The 16394-nt window shown below is 50.7% G+C and overlaps 1 protein-coding gene across 5 annotated transcripts in view; it reads left to right on the forward strand.

The window, feature by feature from the left end:
* Positions 1-16394, forward strand: part of TOX2 (TOX high mobility group box family member 2) — a 132165-nt gene that overhangs the window by 81327 nt on the left and 34444 nt on the right. For all 5 annotated transcript variants that reach the window (XM_045980106.1, XM_045980107.1, XM_045980104.1 and 2 more), the window contains exon 3: positions 3034-3279. In XM_045980106.1, coding sequence (XP_045836062.1) covers positions 3034-3279 — 246 coding nt within the window. The remainder of the gene's footprint in view (positions 1-3033; positions 3280-16394) is intronic.

Below are 16394 nucleotides of genomic sequence, written 5' to 3' on the forward strand. Positions count from 1 at the left end.
AGGAAGGTGGGCAGTATGAGGTCGTGGATGCTAAAGGAGGGGCGTTCTCAAGAGGAAGGGAAGGGATCAGTTGGACCAACATCCCTGAGTGAAATGTGGTTTGAAAAATCTGATTGGAGCTGGAGCCGTGGAGGCCACTGGAGGGTGGGGGCCTTGGGGGTAGAGGAGGCAAGTCCCAGGGCTGTGTAGTGGGTGGGAGATGAAGAAGAGGGGCCGAGAGGTGAGGACAGCCCTTTCAGGAAGACAGGGGAGGAGGTGGTGGCAGCTGGGGAGGGGTGGGGGAGTGTGCAAGACCAGAGAGAGGTTAGCATGTTTCAGTGCTGAAGAGACTGGTCCAGCGGAGGGGGACGCCAGAGAGCCAGGAGCAAGAAGGTTCATAGGATGTCTGAGGTCCTTGGATGGGGGGGGGGGGGGCACAGGGAAGATCATGCGGTACATGGACAGGGAGATCGGCTTTAGGAAGGAGGGATGGCTCTTCTGGCGTCAAAAGAGGGCAAGTTGGTACCAAATGTGCAAGTTGTGGTTCTGGCATCAGGATGCTGTTAGGGTTATTTTCTGTTTTCCCTGGGAAGTCGAGGGTGATTGGTCATCTGCAGTGGGTGAATGGGCAGAGAGGGTACTGGAGGATGAGGAAAGAAGACAGGCTGGGGAGAACCGCCATGGAAATGAACAAGTTTGGGGAGAGTGGATCCCAGAGCCATGAAGACATCACACAGCTGGTGACCATGATTTCTGATAAAATGTGGCCGGAGTTTTGCTCAGCTCTCTTGGTGAGGGTGAGAAGGGGTGGGTGGTTGGGGTCATATCATAGTGGGGGTTTTACTAGCCAGGTGCCAGGCACGGAGGAGCAGAGGGGGGCATGTGGTGCTTTCTCTCCTCCACCCAGTTCTGATTACTTGGGGGGTACTCTGTCCCCTTCTCCGTCCTGCCCCCCTGTAGCTATCTCCCTTCACCAAACCCTGTACCACTCATAGCCTTAACCATATAATTATACCAGTTGACTTGTGGGCACTTTGTCTTGGAGGAGATGAGCCCACATATGTGCACCAAAATGCATCAAAACTTAAAAAATCATTTTCTTCCCCCCTAGGGTGCCCATGTTAAGATGCTTGAAGGGTTCTCTCTCTCTCTCTCTCTCTCTTTCTCGCTCTTTCTTTCCCTCTCCCTCCACCCTCCCCCATTCTCCAGTAGAGACATACTAGTTCTTAAACATGGAGTGTTCAGAATGTATTTATTTCGAGGGTGGGCACTGGGTGCAGAGTGGAGAGAGTCTCAATGTGGAGGCTCGTGCCTGGAGACTCCTTGACGTCATTGCTGTGTTATGGGAGAAAGGGGTGGATTGGACCCAGTTTCCTCCTACTGTTGAACCTGGGTGAAGCCTCTAGATCTTGATTTTCTGACCTGTCAACTGGGGATGAACACGGGATTCTTTTAAGAATTAGAGATTAATTATATGTCAAATATATCTTAATAAAGCCAGGAAAAAATCGTTCAACTGGGGAACCCGGGAGACATCCATGTCAAGGTAGACACGTGTCCCTAATACCCTAGGCTTATCTATAATGGCCTCCTATGTTTCCCTAATTATAAATGTGTCTCTGATATGACCCGGGATGTGTCTCTAATTCCCCAAATGTGTTCACCCTGTGTGGATTATCTCCCTAATTCTCCAAGAGAGCTACCAAGGACCAAGATTCCCAGGATCTGTGTTACAGACAAGAACACGTATCTTCCTTTGCAGATAATGTAAATTAGAGGAGGAGGGAGGGAACTGGAGTGAGATTTCTTTCTAACTATATGACTTTGGGCAAGTAAATCCCCCTCTCCGGGTCTTAGTTTTTCTATCTATAAAATGGGCATAAAACAACAGAACCTTCTTCATAGGGATGTTGTAAGAATTAATTCATTAAATGTTTGTAAAGTGCTTACACCTGGCACATACTATGTGCTCACTAAATGCTAGATATTTATATTCCTTGATTGGAAAAAAAAAAAGGCTCAATGAAATTGTTTTAATCTCAGGCACCAGCTGTGGGTCTTCCATTGAATTAGATTCAAATCCCAACAGATATTGATTCAAGAAATGCAAGGCTGTTTTAACATTAGAAAAACCAAGTGAAGTGATTTACCATATTAACTGAATTAAAGGAGCAAAATTGCTTGAGCTTCCAGTAGATGTGGGGAAAAGGAGTCCAATAAAAGCAAAACAACAACAGCAAAGCACACACAATTGAAAGAAAAAGTAACACCTTCTTGACAAACTAGCCATGTCTCATGCTGTTCCAGAACATCAGTAAGGACCCACGGTAGACATCGTACTTAGTGGTAAAACATTGAGATCTTTAAGGTAAGGAAGAAAGCAAGACTTCCTGCTCTCACCATTTCTATTCAGCATTGTGCTGGAGCCTCCTGGTCAGTGCAGTGAGGGGAGAAAGCAAACAAACAAGGATTGGAGAGGAAGGTGTCCAGTATGGCTCCTAGCTTGTGCTTCTGGGAGAGCCTTTGTACCATTTACCAAGACGAGAAAGAGCAGGACAGGACCTGGGTGGGCTGGGTGTTCAGGGCACACAAGGGGAAGGTGCCCAACTGCCCTGGAAGACTACCAAGCAGGGAATCAGGATACTTCAGTCCATTCCCCACTCTTGGACTAACCATGGATGGGCCACTTTCCTTTTGGACCTGGATTCTCCCATCTCTAAAATGGGTGGGTGTGGGAAGACGGACTCATGTTGGGCTGCGGTGTCCAGATCTGACAGGAAAATGAACAAGGTGGGAACAAGAGCTGGTTCCACTTTCCAGGAGGGCAGGTTTTTTACACAGAGCCTCTAGTGGGAGGGAGCACCCATTTGGATATGAGGCAGGAATCTAACCAAGTCATAGGGCCATCTTGACTGTCTGCCTTCCAGAGAAATCATCCCTTCTTTCCTTTGTCAAGAAGTTGTTACCATTTTGTTGCTATTATTGGTGCTATTAAAGCATGTTCTCCAGTTGTAAGACACGGAGCCCCAACAACATGCCCTTTTGATGTTTTAGACCTACAGCAGCCAGAGCGAGAGCAACGAAGACTATGAGATCCCCCCGATCACACCTCCCAACCTCCCCGAGCCATCCCTCCTGCACCTGGGGGACCACGAAGCTGGCTACCACTCGCTGTGCCACAGCCTCACGCCCAACGGACTGCTCCCTGCCTACTCCTACCAGGCCATGGACCTCCCAGCCATCATGGTATCCAACATGCTGGCCCAGGACAGCCACCTGCTGTCAGGCCAGCTGCCCACGGTGAGTGTGTCACACCCCTCCCCATGGTTCTGCTGGATACAGCAGGGAAGCGGGTTGAGAGGGGAGCAGAATGCCAGTGTTTGGATGAGGACCCTCTGCCTGTGTGCGGGGCGTAGGCTTGGATGTTTGCGTGGGATCTGCAGAATATGAGGGGAGGGCATCGAGGGTAATTTACATCTTCACACAAGTCACTTCTGGAGCTCTGTCTATAGTACCTTGGTATTACTTGTTTTACTGTTATTTGTAATAGTATAATCTCATCTTTATTTCTATTTTACGATGACTTTATTGAGATGTAATTCTCACGCCGTACAGTTCACCCATTTAAAGAGGACAACTCCCTAGATTTTACACAGGACTGTATGACTATCAGCTCAGTCCATTTTGGAACATTTATCACCCCCAAAAGAAATCCTGCACCCCGTAGTCCTCCTCCACCCCCCCCCCAGAACTCACAGCCCTAGGTAACCACTAATCTACTTCCTGTCTCTAGATATTTGCGTATTCTGGACATTTCATATAAATAGAATCATAAAATAAATAAATAAATAAAATCATAATATTTTAAAAAAATATTACTCCAGACTGTTTCTTGTTTAAGCTGCCAGGGAGAAGGGTGATTGCTGAGTTAAAGTTTTCAGGATAAGTAGAAAACAAGCAGGCAGACTAGGACAGGAAAAGACCTTCCAAGTTGGGGGAATAGCATGTACAAAAGCAAGAGGCAGGAGGGCTCGTATCATTCTTGGGGACAGCATGGGGTTCATTCTCTTTATAGGGCAGGAGAGAATGGACCTGGAGTCAGAGAGAGAGAGAGGGAGGTGAAAGAGGTAGCAGCACCTGGATCATAAGGGTCCTGAATCCTATGCTAAGGAGATACATGATTTCTTAGCATAATGGCTGGTTTGAACAATCAAGAGCTATAGAAAACTAGTGGAGGATTTTTTTGTGTAGTAGAAAAAAATCCCTTAAGGGAATTTTAGTACTTCTCCTGAATAACTATGGTCATTTTTGTTTGTATATAATATTATATACTAGTCACGACTCTTAAGTTCATTCCTAAGTGACAGGAATAAAACTTATACTAGCTTAAGCAAAAAGACAGAAATATCCAAGGGTGGACAAGGGGTTTCAGGTATAGCTGGATCCAGAAACCCCAGTAGCATCATTAGGGCCTTATCCTATGCCCATTTCCACACAGCAGGCATGACATGATGGCAGCTGGCAGCCCACATCTTCCCTGACATCTCTGGCAAGTGGCAGTTTGGGTCTTCTAGGGAGGACCATGATGGAGCACAGCTGGACCCTGGACCAATCACTGTTGTGTCCAGAAGGAAGCAATCTTTGATTTTGTTAGCTTGGGTCACAGACTCATCTGTGGCAGGGGAGGAGGGACTGCATAGCTGATTCCCTGTCGGCATCACAGGGTGTTGGCTGGCTCGTGTTTATCTCTGCAGACCTTGCTCAGAGGCCACAGCCACAGGTGTGGCCCAATTCTAGCCGATGCCTGGAGCCTTCAGACAGACAGTGTGTACTGTAACCATCTTGACAGTGTTTTACTTAGTGTTTACTCTTGTTACCACCAAATGTCCCTGCTTAAAAAAAAAAAAAAAAAAAAAAAAAAAAAAAAAAAAAAAAAAAGGCTGAGGTCCCCTATGTATTTCTGTGAGCTACATCACATTTTTTCCTTCTTTGAACCCAGGTAAGAAATAAAAGGTGAGAGGTACGGAGAGGGAGGCAGCCAACTCAAGCTCCGCATTTTATAACATTCTGGGTTGGACTAAAGTGCTCAGTGGAAACTGATACTCCATTTCTTGAGGAATACTTTTGTTTGGGGCCCATCCATAGTGCAGGCCCTCTCTTCTGTAAGAGAACTGAAGATTCCAGAGCCGTACCATTTTAATTCCACTTGTTAGAAAGTTAGTCGCCTGCCCAGCTCACTGTTCACAAAAGGGCCCTACTCCAGAGTGTCCCTCCCTGTTGGGGCTTACGGTAGCACAAGCCAGGGAAGGGCCAGCAGACCCCTCAGGCGTGTGCCCTAGTGAAGGCTTGGAATACAAGGGCCAGTATGGCTGGCTGTGGTCCTGAGTTCCGGTCCTGCTGGCCTTTGGTGCCGATGGGCAGGAGAGACAGTGTGGGGGTTAGTGTCCAGTGTGTGGGCTCTCGAGTCCCACAGACCTGCCTTGGGTCCTGGGTCCTCCTCTGGAGCTTCATTCCCTTGTGTTGGAATCCTAACATTACCCACCTCAAGACTTCAGTGAAATGTATTGGAGATATGTGTGCCAAGTCTTAGAAAAACGCCTGGCAGAGAGTAAACAATCAGGGAATCTTTATTATTGGGATGATTGATAATAAAAGTGAATTCCCACTGTAACCAAACGGGACGTCTTTTCCATGAGTCTCATTTACCTAAAGGAACAGATTGCAGATACCTTTGTAGGGCCACCTGCTTTTAATAGCTCTGATAATGACAAAGAATGTGGTCTGTATGTCAGAAATGACCTTGTGATCACTCCTCCTCGGGTATGTTTTGGTTGGGCTTGGTCCAAATAGGCACTTTGCAGTCATTTTCCGGATTTCTTTAAAACTAGCTCAGGGTAAAGATGCTTCACAAACTCAGATAGCTCTCATTCTTCCACTAATCAGGTGTCAAGGACTCACTGAGTTTTATATTCCCTCGTTCTATAACGAAAGAGAAGCCAGACAGTTTTATCCAGGGGAGGGTGACTGGACCAAATGGGAAACTCGATAAGCACACGTCCATCGTGTCCTTCTGCCGGGCCTCTCTGGTGAAGAGACGCAAGTTGCCCTTAGAGACAAGTTTTTCAAGTTTGTCCGAGCGGTAGGAGGCAGGCGTGTGTCTGTGCATGTGTAGATTTGCATCCCGAGGACGATGGTGGAATTGGGTGGCCACCTGCTAGGTGTCAAGTGCAGTGCGGAGGACTTTACGGACTGTTTACACGCTGCTCCCAAGAACCGAGCGAGGTGGGTATCATTCCGTCGGGAAACGGAGGCTCAGAGCAGGCAGGTGATTGTATTGGCTTCCGGCAGCTGCTCGAGCAAATTGTCGCCAGGGTGGTATCTTGAAACTCCAGAAACCGGTTCTCTCTGAGCTCTGGAAGCTAGAGGTTGAAATCTGAGTGGCTGAGCCCACATTAGGGTGTCAGGAGGAGTGAGTTTCCTCCGGAAGCTCGGGGGAGGGTCCCTCCCTTGCAGCTTCTGGCTTCTAGAGGTGGCTGGCTATCCTAGCCCATGCACATCACTCTGACCTCACTTGGCCCTCTCTCTGTCCAGGCAGGCTTCTCTGCCTTTCTCGTAAGGACACTGTCATAACATTTAGGGTTAATCCAGGATATTTTGTCCATCTCAAGAACCTTCATTTAATTATACCTGCAAAGACTTTTTCCCCAGATACAGGTTCCAGGGATTAGGACCTGACATTTTTGGGGGGCAGTTTTCAACCTACCATGGTGATCCCCTGGACAGCACCTTTATTAAGAGCCTCCTAGGTCCCAGGCATGGTTCCCAGCCCTGGCTCTACGAGGCCCTGGAGGAACGCTGGTGCAGGTGAGAGGCAGGGGAAGGCTGCACTTCTGGAAAAGCAGCAAGTGCTCTGAAAGAATCGGGGCACGCTGCTGTGTGTGCCCAGAAGAGACACCTCTAGGAAGCGATGACCTGACACATGGTGGGTTCTAGAAACACGGCATGAGTAAATGAGTGAGTGAATGTCACACAGTCATAAGAAACCAAAGCAGACCTTGAGCCTCGCTCTGTCTGCTACTGTGCGCCTCTCCGTCTTACCAGGAGCTCGACAGATGGAGCAGCTGGGCCGCAGGGCCGCAGGTGGCCCCGAAGGTGCCCCGATGGCCAGCAGGTCGCAGATGCTGTTTGCCCAGATTGAGATGTGTCAGGGATGTCGTCCCTGGAGAGGTGGGTGAGGCCAGGGTGTCTGACAACCATCTCATTTGTGCCAAGCCCTTTTGCCTCTGGGCCCAGAGGCCACTGATTCCTTCTGGTCCCCTGTCCCGACCTGGCGGCCTCCTGACGTGCATGGCAGTCGGCTTTTTTGCTTTTGAGGTATGGCTGCTGGCAGGAATCCTGTGCAGTGTTGGAATTGGGCCCCTCTTACAAAATTAAATATGCTTAAAGCTTCTCCCTCGACTTCAGCGTCTTAACTGATTAAACATTCATTTCCAAGACAAAAAGAGTCAATTTAGTATGAAAGATACATTTTGCCGGTTTAATTTAAAGCACTGCACCTCCATCTGACCCCTATTTTCATAACTCAATAATTTTATCCTGTGTTGATTGTCTCATTTTGAGAGAGATATTGTATGTATAAATCAGTTTCTAAAATACCCAAAGAAACTAGAAGAGTGGAATTTATTAAGCAGCCTCGGTTAAGTCTGAAATAATTTATTTTGGAGTCGTCCTTGGGAAATGTTCGAGCTTATGGTCCCGGCCTACCCAGGAGGAGAATTATCCTGGGAAGGGACAATGCTGGATGTTGCCAGACAAGTCCCGGGGAATCTGTGCCTCCTGTGAGGTCAGAGAGAGCCCCGGGAGAGGTCCGAGAAGGTGGAGGCGGGCCCGACGGCGGAGAGGAGTCCTGGCAGAGCTGTCTCCCCACCAGCCGTCCATTCTGGTGGTTTGGGAAATCTGGGGTTTTCCTGAGCCCGGTGGGTCACTGGAGCTGGGTGGTGCCGTCTTGGGCCTCGGTTAGCATGGGCGTGGCAGGCAGCTGGCACGCAAGCACTCTCTCCCAGAGCTGACAATTGTTGGCCTTCTCTGGGGCCTCTGACAAATCACTTCTCTCCCACCTCAGTTTGCCCATCTGTGGAATGGGGATTGGGATGCCAATTCTGGCGAACTCACAAGTGGGAGAAGGGGAATAATCGCCCAGTCAGCCGTGACACCCTGGGTGAGCACATGGGTTTGAGGTTGGATAGACCCTCGGCTCCCACCTCCACCCATGCCCCTGGCCCAGGGGGCTCAAGTCTTACCAACATGGGTCAAATCCTGAGTGCTAGTTCTGGGTTCCTGTCCCAAAGCATCTTGCTGGGAGTGGGCTAGGAGCCATGGCCCAGGGACCCTATGCCAAGGGAAATGTCTTTCCAGGCTAGTGTCCTGGGGCAGGCTTTCGGGGAGGGAGCTGGGCAGTCTCCGTTGCCACTTCAGTGCCTTGCTTTAGAGGTGGTTCCCATGAGAGAGACCACAACGCTGGGTCAGGGCCTGGGGTGTGGGGCAGGGCTCAGGGCTTAGGAGCAGGGCCTGTGCACTGACTCTGGGAGGTCCTTGTTAAACTCCTCTAACATCTATCCCCCTGTCTTCCTCTTCTCTGCTCTTCCTCTCCAAACTCCTCCTCCCTTCCCTGTCGTATCCCGACTCCCCCTGGGAGATTTGGTCCACCTCTGTGTGATTCTTACAAGTGGAGATGCAGGGTTTGCGCTCCTGAGTCTGGGGAAAAAGCACCAAAGACACAGACACTCCCCCCCCCCCCAAACTTGTCTGGATGACTGAACTCCAGGGGCAATGGAAGACCCCCCGCCCCAACCCAACCTATTTGTTTTATCGTCCTTAATGCATTTAAGTTTTTTTGGTCTTGTTCTGGTTTATGATTGTTATCAGCTAGTTTTTGCTGTGTAACAAGCCACCTCAACACTTAGTGGCGAAAGCAAACGATGAACACTTACTATTTCTTGTGATTCTATGGGTCCGTAGGTCTTTCAGTCTGGACTGGCTTGGCTGGGTCCTGGGGTCAACTTGCAGCTTCTCTGGGACTGCCTGGTTGAGGACAAGCTTGTTCACATCCTGGCAGCTGACCCAATGTCAGCTGGGACCAGTGGTCTCTCATCCCGTGGTGGCCGTGGCCTGTTTACGTGGCACGGGTTTCCCAGTAGCATCAAGGAAGGATAAGCCCCAGGATGCAACCGCTTTTCCAGTCTTGCCTCTCGTCACGTTTGCTGATGTCCCCTTGGCCAAAGCTGGGTGCATGGCCATGCCTAGATTCAAGGAGCGAAGGAATAGGCCCCACCTGTTGAAGGGAGAAATGTTGACGTCAAGTTGCAGAAGAGTGTGGATGCGGGAGGGCAGGGATTCGTGGCCATTTTCGTAATCTATTGTGAAAGCGTTTTGTTTTGCTTCTGTGCTTTTGTTTTCTTGGCGTTTAGTATCACCCACGAGTTAAAGTGTGGGCTCTGGGGTTAAGCCGACCCAAGTTCAAAACCCAGCTGCACCATGTGTTACCCTCCACCCTGTGACTCACACTGAGGGGTTAATCCTCCATGAGCCTCAGTTTCCTCATCTATAAAATGGAGGAAATGTTCCTTGCCTCATAGGAACGTGTGAAGATTCAGTGATCAGAGGTAGAAAAAGTGCTCAGCCCAGTGCCTGCCTCACAGTAGGCCCTTCTAATAAATACAGGCGACTGTATTATTCATTTTGCTGATGGGCTTTGGGTGGCTTCAGCCTCGTATCTCCGTTTGTCCAGCCAGACCTGCTGGGAGTCGGCTTTGTTGGGGCAGAAAGTGGTCAGGCTGGCTCACCGGCCAGGGCCTGGGCCCAGAGGTGCGTGTCGAGGAAAGCAGGTTAAAGACTGAGGTGCAGGGCGCTGGGAGAGGGCCCAGGCTGCAGAGTGGGCTGGAGGGAAGTGTATTATCTCCACCAGGACCTCAGTCGGGGCCCAGAGCTTGAAAGCAGCTGAGAAGTGACGGTCCCACTGCCTGCTGAGAAGGCGAGGGTCTCAAACCCCACTTCTCCGGGCTCAGCGGTAGCATCTCAGTAAGAGCAAGGGGTTCCCGGAGATCCTGTGGCTTGGGCTTCTCCCGGGGGCCCTGTTTTTAATCTCGTTCTTCTCTGGGGGTGGGGTGCGGATCTCACAACAGGCCCCTGAGGATCCTTAAGTGGGGGAAACCAGAGGCCCAGAGCCGCCTTTATATGCAGCCGAGTCCAGATGAAACTCCCGCCCCCTGTTTTTTCAGAGGCAGTAAGCGAAAGAAATATGTCTTTTTACATTTTATAAAACTCAGAAAAATGGCTTTAAACAGCTTTTGCTCTCCTGCTATAATTATTTATTTTCAAACACTCCTGCAGGGGACCGCTCCGTTTTCTTATCCCGCACTCCCTTTTCTCATAAATGAACCATCACTTCAATAAATCATTATGAAAACAGAGACTAACACCAGCTCTGAAAGGTTGAAAGATTTATGTAACACATTTATGTTTCCCATTTTCTCATTCTGGTACTCGGCTGCAAAAGCTAAGCTAATAAAAGCCACTATTAATATTTCTTGTTGCCTAGCAACCCCAGAGCGGGAGTAATAGCTTCAGCTAGAAAAATAGATGACCGATAAGGAAAAATTCAATTCTTTTATTATCTCAGGGGGAAATGGCCTTTTACTGGAACATTATGATGTACGAGTGTGAAGTTGAACACAAAAGATTTTTGTGTGTGTTTGTTTTTCTATTTTTAATGAACATTATTTTACCTCCAGTAACTCTGTTAGGGCACTTTTGTTTTCCTCTACCCTCTCCTGCACACCCCCCAGCCCCCGCCCACCCCATCCCTCATGCTTAATTTAGCAGCTATAGTAGTTAAGAAGCTGTCAGCGGTTTTTAGTTTAAAAATGGTTTTTGCAAAGGTTTATAACTCGGTCATAAAAATTCACTCCCTGTTAAAACTCAGGCCGGTGATAAGCCAACACACAGGCTAGCTCTCTGTGAGCAGGCTCCCGTTTGTTGAGAGATAAGACTCGTGGTTTTCACTAAGAGAAAGGTCGGAAAAGAACAGAATGTGTTCTTTCCCATGTCCCAGTTTTCTTTGGAACCCAGGGACACCGTCTCTTCTGAGAACTGTTTGCTCTAAAGTTTGAGGTGCGTTCAAAGGGGAAAAGGAGGGGGCGTAGGCACGTTTTGAGTACCTGCTGTGTACAGACTTGGTCCCGTTACCTCTCCCAGCAACCCGTTGGTATCCCCATTGTCCAGATGCAGAGACTAAGACTTACAGAGGCCAAGCAACCAGCCCGAGGTAGCGTGATGCCACGATGTCTCACACCTCCGTGCTCTATAGTGCAGGGTTCCTCAACCCAGCACTACTGACATCTGGGTGGGAAAGTTCTCTGTGGGGGCGGGGGAAGGGCTGGCCTGGGCATTTGAGATGTCTGGCAGTGACCATGGCTTCCACCGTTGTTCCTGGCCTCTGGTAGCATGCCACCGTCTGTCAAAATCACACACACACACACACACACACACACACACACACACACACACACACACAATGTCTCCAGTCAGTGCCAAATGTTCCCCGGGGGACAAAATCATCCCTGGGTGAGGACCCCTGCCTGCTGTTTCTTCTGTTTGGAAGGCTCTTCCCCCTTGTCAACCTGCTGAACTCCTTTTCCTGTGTTAGGACCCAGATCAGAAGTCACCTTCTCTTTGAGGCTGTTGGGATCCTCTGGGCTGGGAGTGGAGTGAGACAAGTGAGGCACTTGTCTTCAGTCTAAATATTTGAGGGAGCACCAAAAACCTCAGTAATCAAGATAAACGGTGTCTTACTGAGATATTTTTTAAAATCAAAATTACCACCAAAAAAAAAAACAAACCCCATGATGAACAGTATATGAAAAGTGCAAATGAAGGTGGGAGCAGTCTGAGGCAGGTGGCCATCCATTCAGAGGTCTGTCTGTGCTGCCAGCCTGGGACAGCCTGAAGCCTAGGTCTGTGCTCATGCCTTTCTCTGGCACCAGCCTCTGGCAAAGGGCCTCCTTAGCGGATCACCCTCCGTGTCTGTTTATTGACCGAATGAATGGGAGGAGAGAGATTACACGTCCAAGGTCATGTCTCAAGAAGAAGGGTGGAGCTGGAACTTGAACCTGAGCCTCTGACTCCGAGCTCCGTGCTCTCTTCACCCTCCAGGCTCTGCACAGGGGAATGGAGGTTGCCGGAAGAGTGAAACCTGAGCCACAGGGGATTCGAAGACGCCTCAGAGGGCTCACAGCCGGGGGGAGGGGCCAGGTCACAGCAGCCATGATCTTCGCGCGGTGTCCACCTGCCTCGTCCTGTGGCTCTCATTTCAGCCTCACTGCCCCCTCGGCAGGTGGGAGCTGGTGGCTTTCTGATGCAGACCATGTCCAAGAACGGGAAGATGAAGGCCAGCCCCTGGGCACCCTGTGTGTGCTCACTGTGGTCGGAGAGGCCCTATCTTAGCCTTCGGAGGGCAAAGACCACATCTGGTTTGACCCCATCTCCTCTTGGCAAACTTTTCTGCTACGTAGTGGCTGAATTATCTCTGACTGTAGTCTGCTAGCATTTATTTAGCTCTGACGATGTGTTTGGCATCCGCTTAAGCCCTTTCCGTTTGTTATCTCATTTCATCTTTCACCTGAGAAGGAGGTTCGCTTATGGTTGCCGCGTTACAGAGGAAGACACCAAGGCACAAAGAGGCGAATCACTTGGCTACACGGCTGTCAGTGGTGGCGCCGAGATTCGAACCCTGGCAGGCTGACTCCCAGGTATTCCAGTACCTAAACTGTACAGCCTTTAAATGAGTGGGTGAATAGATAAAAGAGTGCGTGAGAGAGTGGGCCAGCTGGGATTGAGATCTGTGCTCGAAATTCAGCTTCGAGTCAAGCCATTCCTGTCCTCAAGCAAGCATAACACGAAGGAGGAAGGGTTAGGGTTAGGAACAAGGAACAGGTGAATACTGGGGAGTTCAGAGGAGAGTAGTAGCAGGAAAGGCTTCCTGGAGGAGGTGGAGTTGGGGTTGCAGCAGCAGAAGCCAGAAAAGACGAAACTTCACCACCTGTCCAGACTTCCTTGTTCACACCCAGTCGCCACCCCTTCCGCTGGGACTGGCAAACAGTCTGTGATGGTTTATGATCGCTCAGGTGCCCTCTGGTGGCCGTCCTCTCCACCCCCTGCCTGGCTCCTAATCGGAGCCGAGACCCTCTGGCCGCAGCGGTGCAAGGGTCAGGCAATTAACTTCCCTTCTGGGCGAGATGCCAAGCCTGCCAGACCCCCTCTCTCTCTGAGACCTGCTCGCGAGTCAGGAGGGAGAATCAGGGAAAATCACAGCAGCATCCGTCAGCGGCAGCTTCGACATTAGCCAGCATAATGGCCCTCTCCTCCGAGTGCATATTCAGCACCATGTTTGGGAAAATGAGCTTTTAATGTACCGTCGGCGTTGCTGGGAACCCATCTCTGGCTCCGCGGAATGTCTGCAGCACATAAACTTGAGATCTATTGGAGTCATTTTCCCCTTGCTCTGGCTGGATCATAAAAAGTCAGTCTCCTGCACACACTCTCTCTCATGTTGTGGCTTTGTCCATTTAGAGCTCGGAGTCTTTAGAAAACGCAGCAAGACAAATTAAACTCATCTAAATATTAAGGCTCTGGAGGAGAGCGTCGGTGCACTGTTGAAGCCACGCAGCTGAGAGCATCTGGACTAGAAGGGAGAGTTCAGCACACCGGTGGGGCTGGGCTGGGCTGTGGCTGCCACTGGGACGGGGCCTCCTAGGGCCCGGGCAATAGGGCTTCACGGGGAGCCTGCTGTCCCGGGGTCCCTGTTCTGACCTACTGGGTGCTCTGGGGCATTACTCGCCCTCTCCGAGCCTCAGGTAGTTGGGGGCTGATGCTGTCTACCCCACAGGGTGGTCGTTAGAGTCAGACGTGCTCATAAAATACTGGTGCGTAGCTTTGCATGTGGTTTGGAGCAGTGTCCGAGACGGGTTTGGCAAGTGACTAGCAGACCGACTGAGTAACAAATGTTGCCCGTGTCAGCGCTTCCCGGACATCCCTGTCATCGTTGGCCGGTAAGCCAGATGGGTTATCTAACCGCCTTATCTAACCCTCCTGTCCATCTTGGAGGGAGAAGGAATTATCCTCATTTTACAGATGTGTCCCTGAGACTCAGAGGGCAAGTGGCTTGTCTGAAGACACACAGCCAGGAAGTGGCAGAGGCAGGATGAGAACCTCGTTCCCTTGACCCCAAGTATTTTGTGCCCTCAGTGTTGTACAGAAGCGTCTCTTGCAGGGCGCCTGGGTGGCGTAGTGATTTAAGTGTCTGCCTTCGGCTCAGCTCATGAACTCGGGGTCCTGAGATCGAGTCCCACATGGGGCTCCCTGCTTCTCCCTCGCCCTCTGCCCCTTCCCCCTTGCTCGTACTCTCTCTCTCTCTCTTCTCCTCTCAAAGAAAGAAAGAGAGAAGAAAGGAAGGAAGGAAGGAAGGAAGAGAGAGGGGAAGGAAGAAAGAAGTACCCCTTCTCCTAGGCCCAGCCTTGGATCTCTGGACTGGGGGCTGGGCTCTCACCCTGTCAGTCCAGCCAGTGAGGGAAGGTCAGAGCTCGCACCTGAGCCAGAGTAGTAGTAGGGACAAAAATAACCCCAGTGGCCATTTCTCCAAACTCTTGGTAGCAAGGCCAAAGGAGAGGAACTTGCCAGTGAGTAGTTACAGCCTGTTGTTGGGCTGGGTCTGTCCCATGGATCTGGGGCCTGTGATGTTGGAGCCTTGAGGCATCTCTTTTGGATAAGCCGGAGGCCAAGGGCACTTCTTTAACGGGGCAGCTGTGTGCGAACCTTTGGCATTCAGTGCATCCAGGAGTCCATCTGCCTGGGCTCAGGCAGCCTCTGTGTCTGTAATGAGTTCCCAGTAGGACCAACATCCCCTGGGCACTTGTCAGCGGTGTGGATTCTCAGGCCCCATCCTAGCCCCTCAGCCTGTGTTTAATCAGCTCCCCCGGGGGCTGTGGTACTCGGTGGCTGTGGGGGACTGTGATGCCGCCGAGCACCACTGGACTGCATCAGCCTCAGTGGGGGCCCAAGTTCTCCATCGTATTAGGGTACGCAGAACCGTCACTTCTCTGTCAGTTTGCCTTGAGGATTGTGGCACACCTGTGATGGTCGCAAACCTATTCCACCAGAGAAACGAGAGCCTACACCTCTGCGGTGCTGCCAGACTCTGTCCAGCCCCTTACACCCCCGCTGGCTCAGGCCTTGAAGCAGACCCTTTGGCATGAGGACCGTGCCCAGCCTGGATCTGAAGGACTCCAGGCCAGATCTTAGATTGTAGAATGTCCCATCCCTGTGAGGTTCTTGGGCCCCCACAGAAGTAGAAACAAAACACAGTAGGGGCGAAGAAGGGGGAACCCAGGGCACGGAGATCACAGGGACCTCCATGTGACCGGGAGGTCAGGCTCTGCCAGCGGCGTATGGAGGACTGTGCCTGTGTGCTGGGTACAGGGCAGTCAGTAAAGCCTGTTCTTGGAGACCAGGAGACACTGGAGAGTGAGCAGCCGGACAAACAGACTCAAGCTAGACACCACCAGCACTGGCAACCGCTGGACAAGATGAATGGGGGCCTGGGTCAAAGGAGACAGCAAAGCATGTCCTCCTGCCACGATCCAGGGCCCGAAGGGTCAGCCTGAGATAGCCACTCCCCCATCCCACAGGACTCCTCCCTTGGGAACCCCAGACCTTGGCCCCTACACCCTGGCACATAAGACCCCTCCTCCCCACTCCCTTTTACCTGCCTTGTGAACTTGACATATTCTTACTTGGGGTGTCCCTGCTGAGGAGGAGCAGAATTCCAGCAGCAAACTGGCAACATCCTCCTCTACCTATCTTCACTGTTGTGACCTCGGTCAGACTGGACTGGAACTGTACCTTCCCATAGCCCTCCGTGTGGTAGGGGACAGGCTCACTGTGCCCCAACACATGGTAGAAGCCTGCCACCCAAGAAGGCGTTCACAGTGCAAGTGACCAGTGGCCAGCCAATGACACTGGGGACAAAGCTGTCTTCTGGGCATAGGGGATTTGCCTCTGCTGTGGCCGTTTAGCCTAGACACTCACACCATGTCTCTGTGTCCACTGCCCCCCTGCTCTGCTGAAAGAAGGTCAGCACTTTGCCAGAATTAATGCCACTGGCTTTGGACCTCAAAAGGAGTGGATTTAAATCCGAGTGCCTCTAGCCGCTTGCCATGTTGAGCAAGCTCCCCACCGCCCCTGAACTTTAGTTTTCTTACGTGTAAAATGGATATGTTAATAATTCTTACCGTATGGAGCTGTTTTGATAATTAAATGCTATAATGCTTATAAAATGCTCAGCGTGATAGCCATAACAATGC

The sequence above is a fragment of the Meles meles genome, chromosome 16, assembly GCF_922984935.1.
Source record: "Meles meles chromosome 16, mMelMel3.1 paternal haplotype, whole genome shotgun sequence".
Lineage (NCBI taxonomy): Eukaryota > Metazoa > Chordata > Mammalia > Carnivora > Mustelidae > Meles > Meles meles.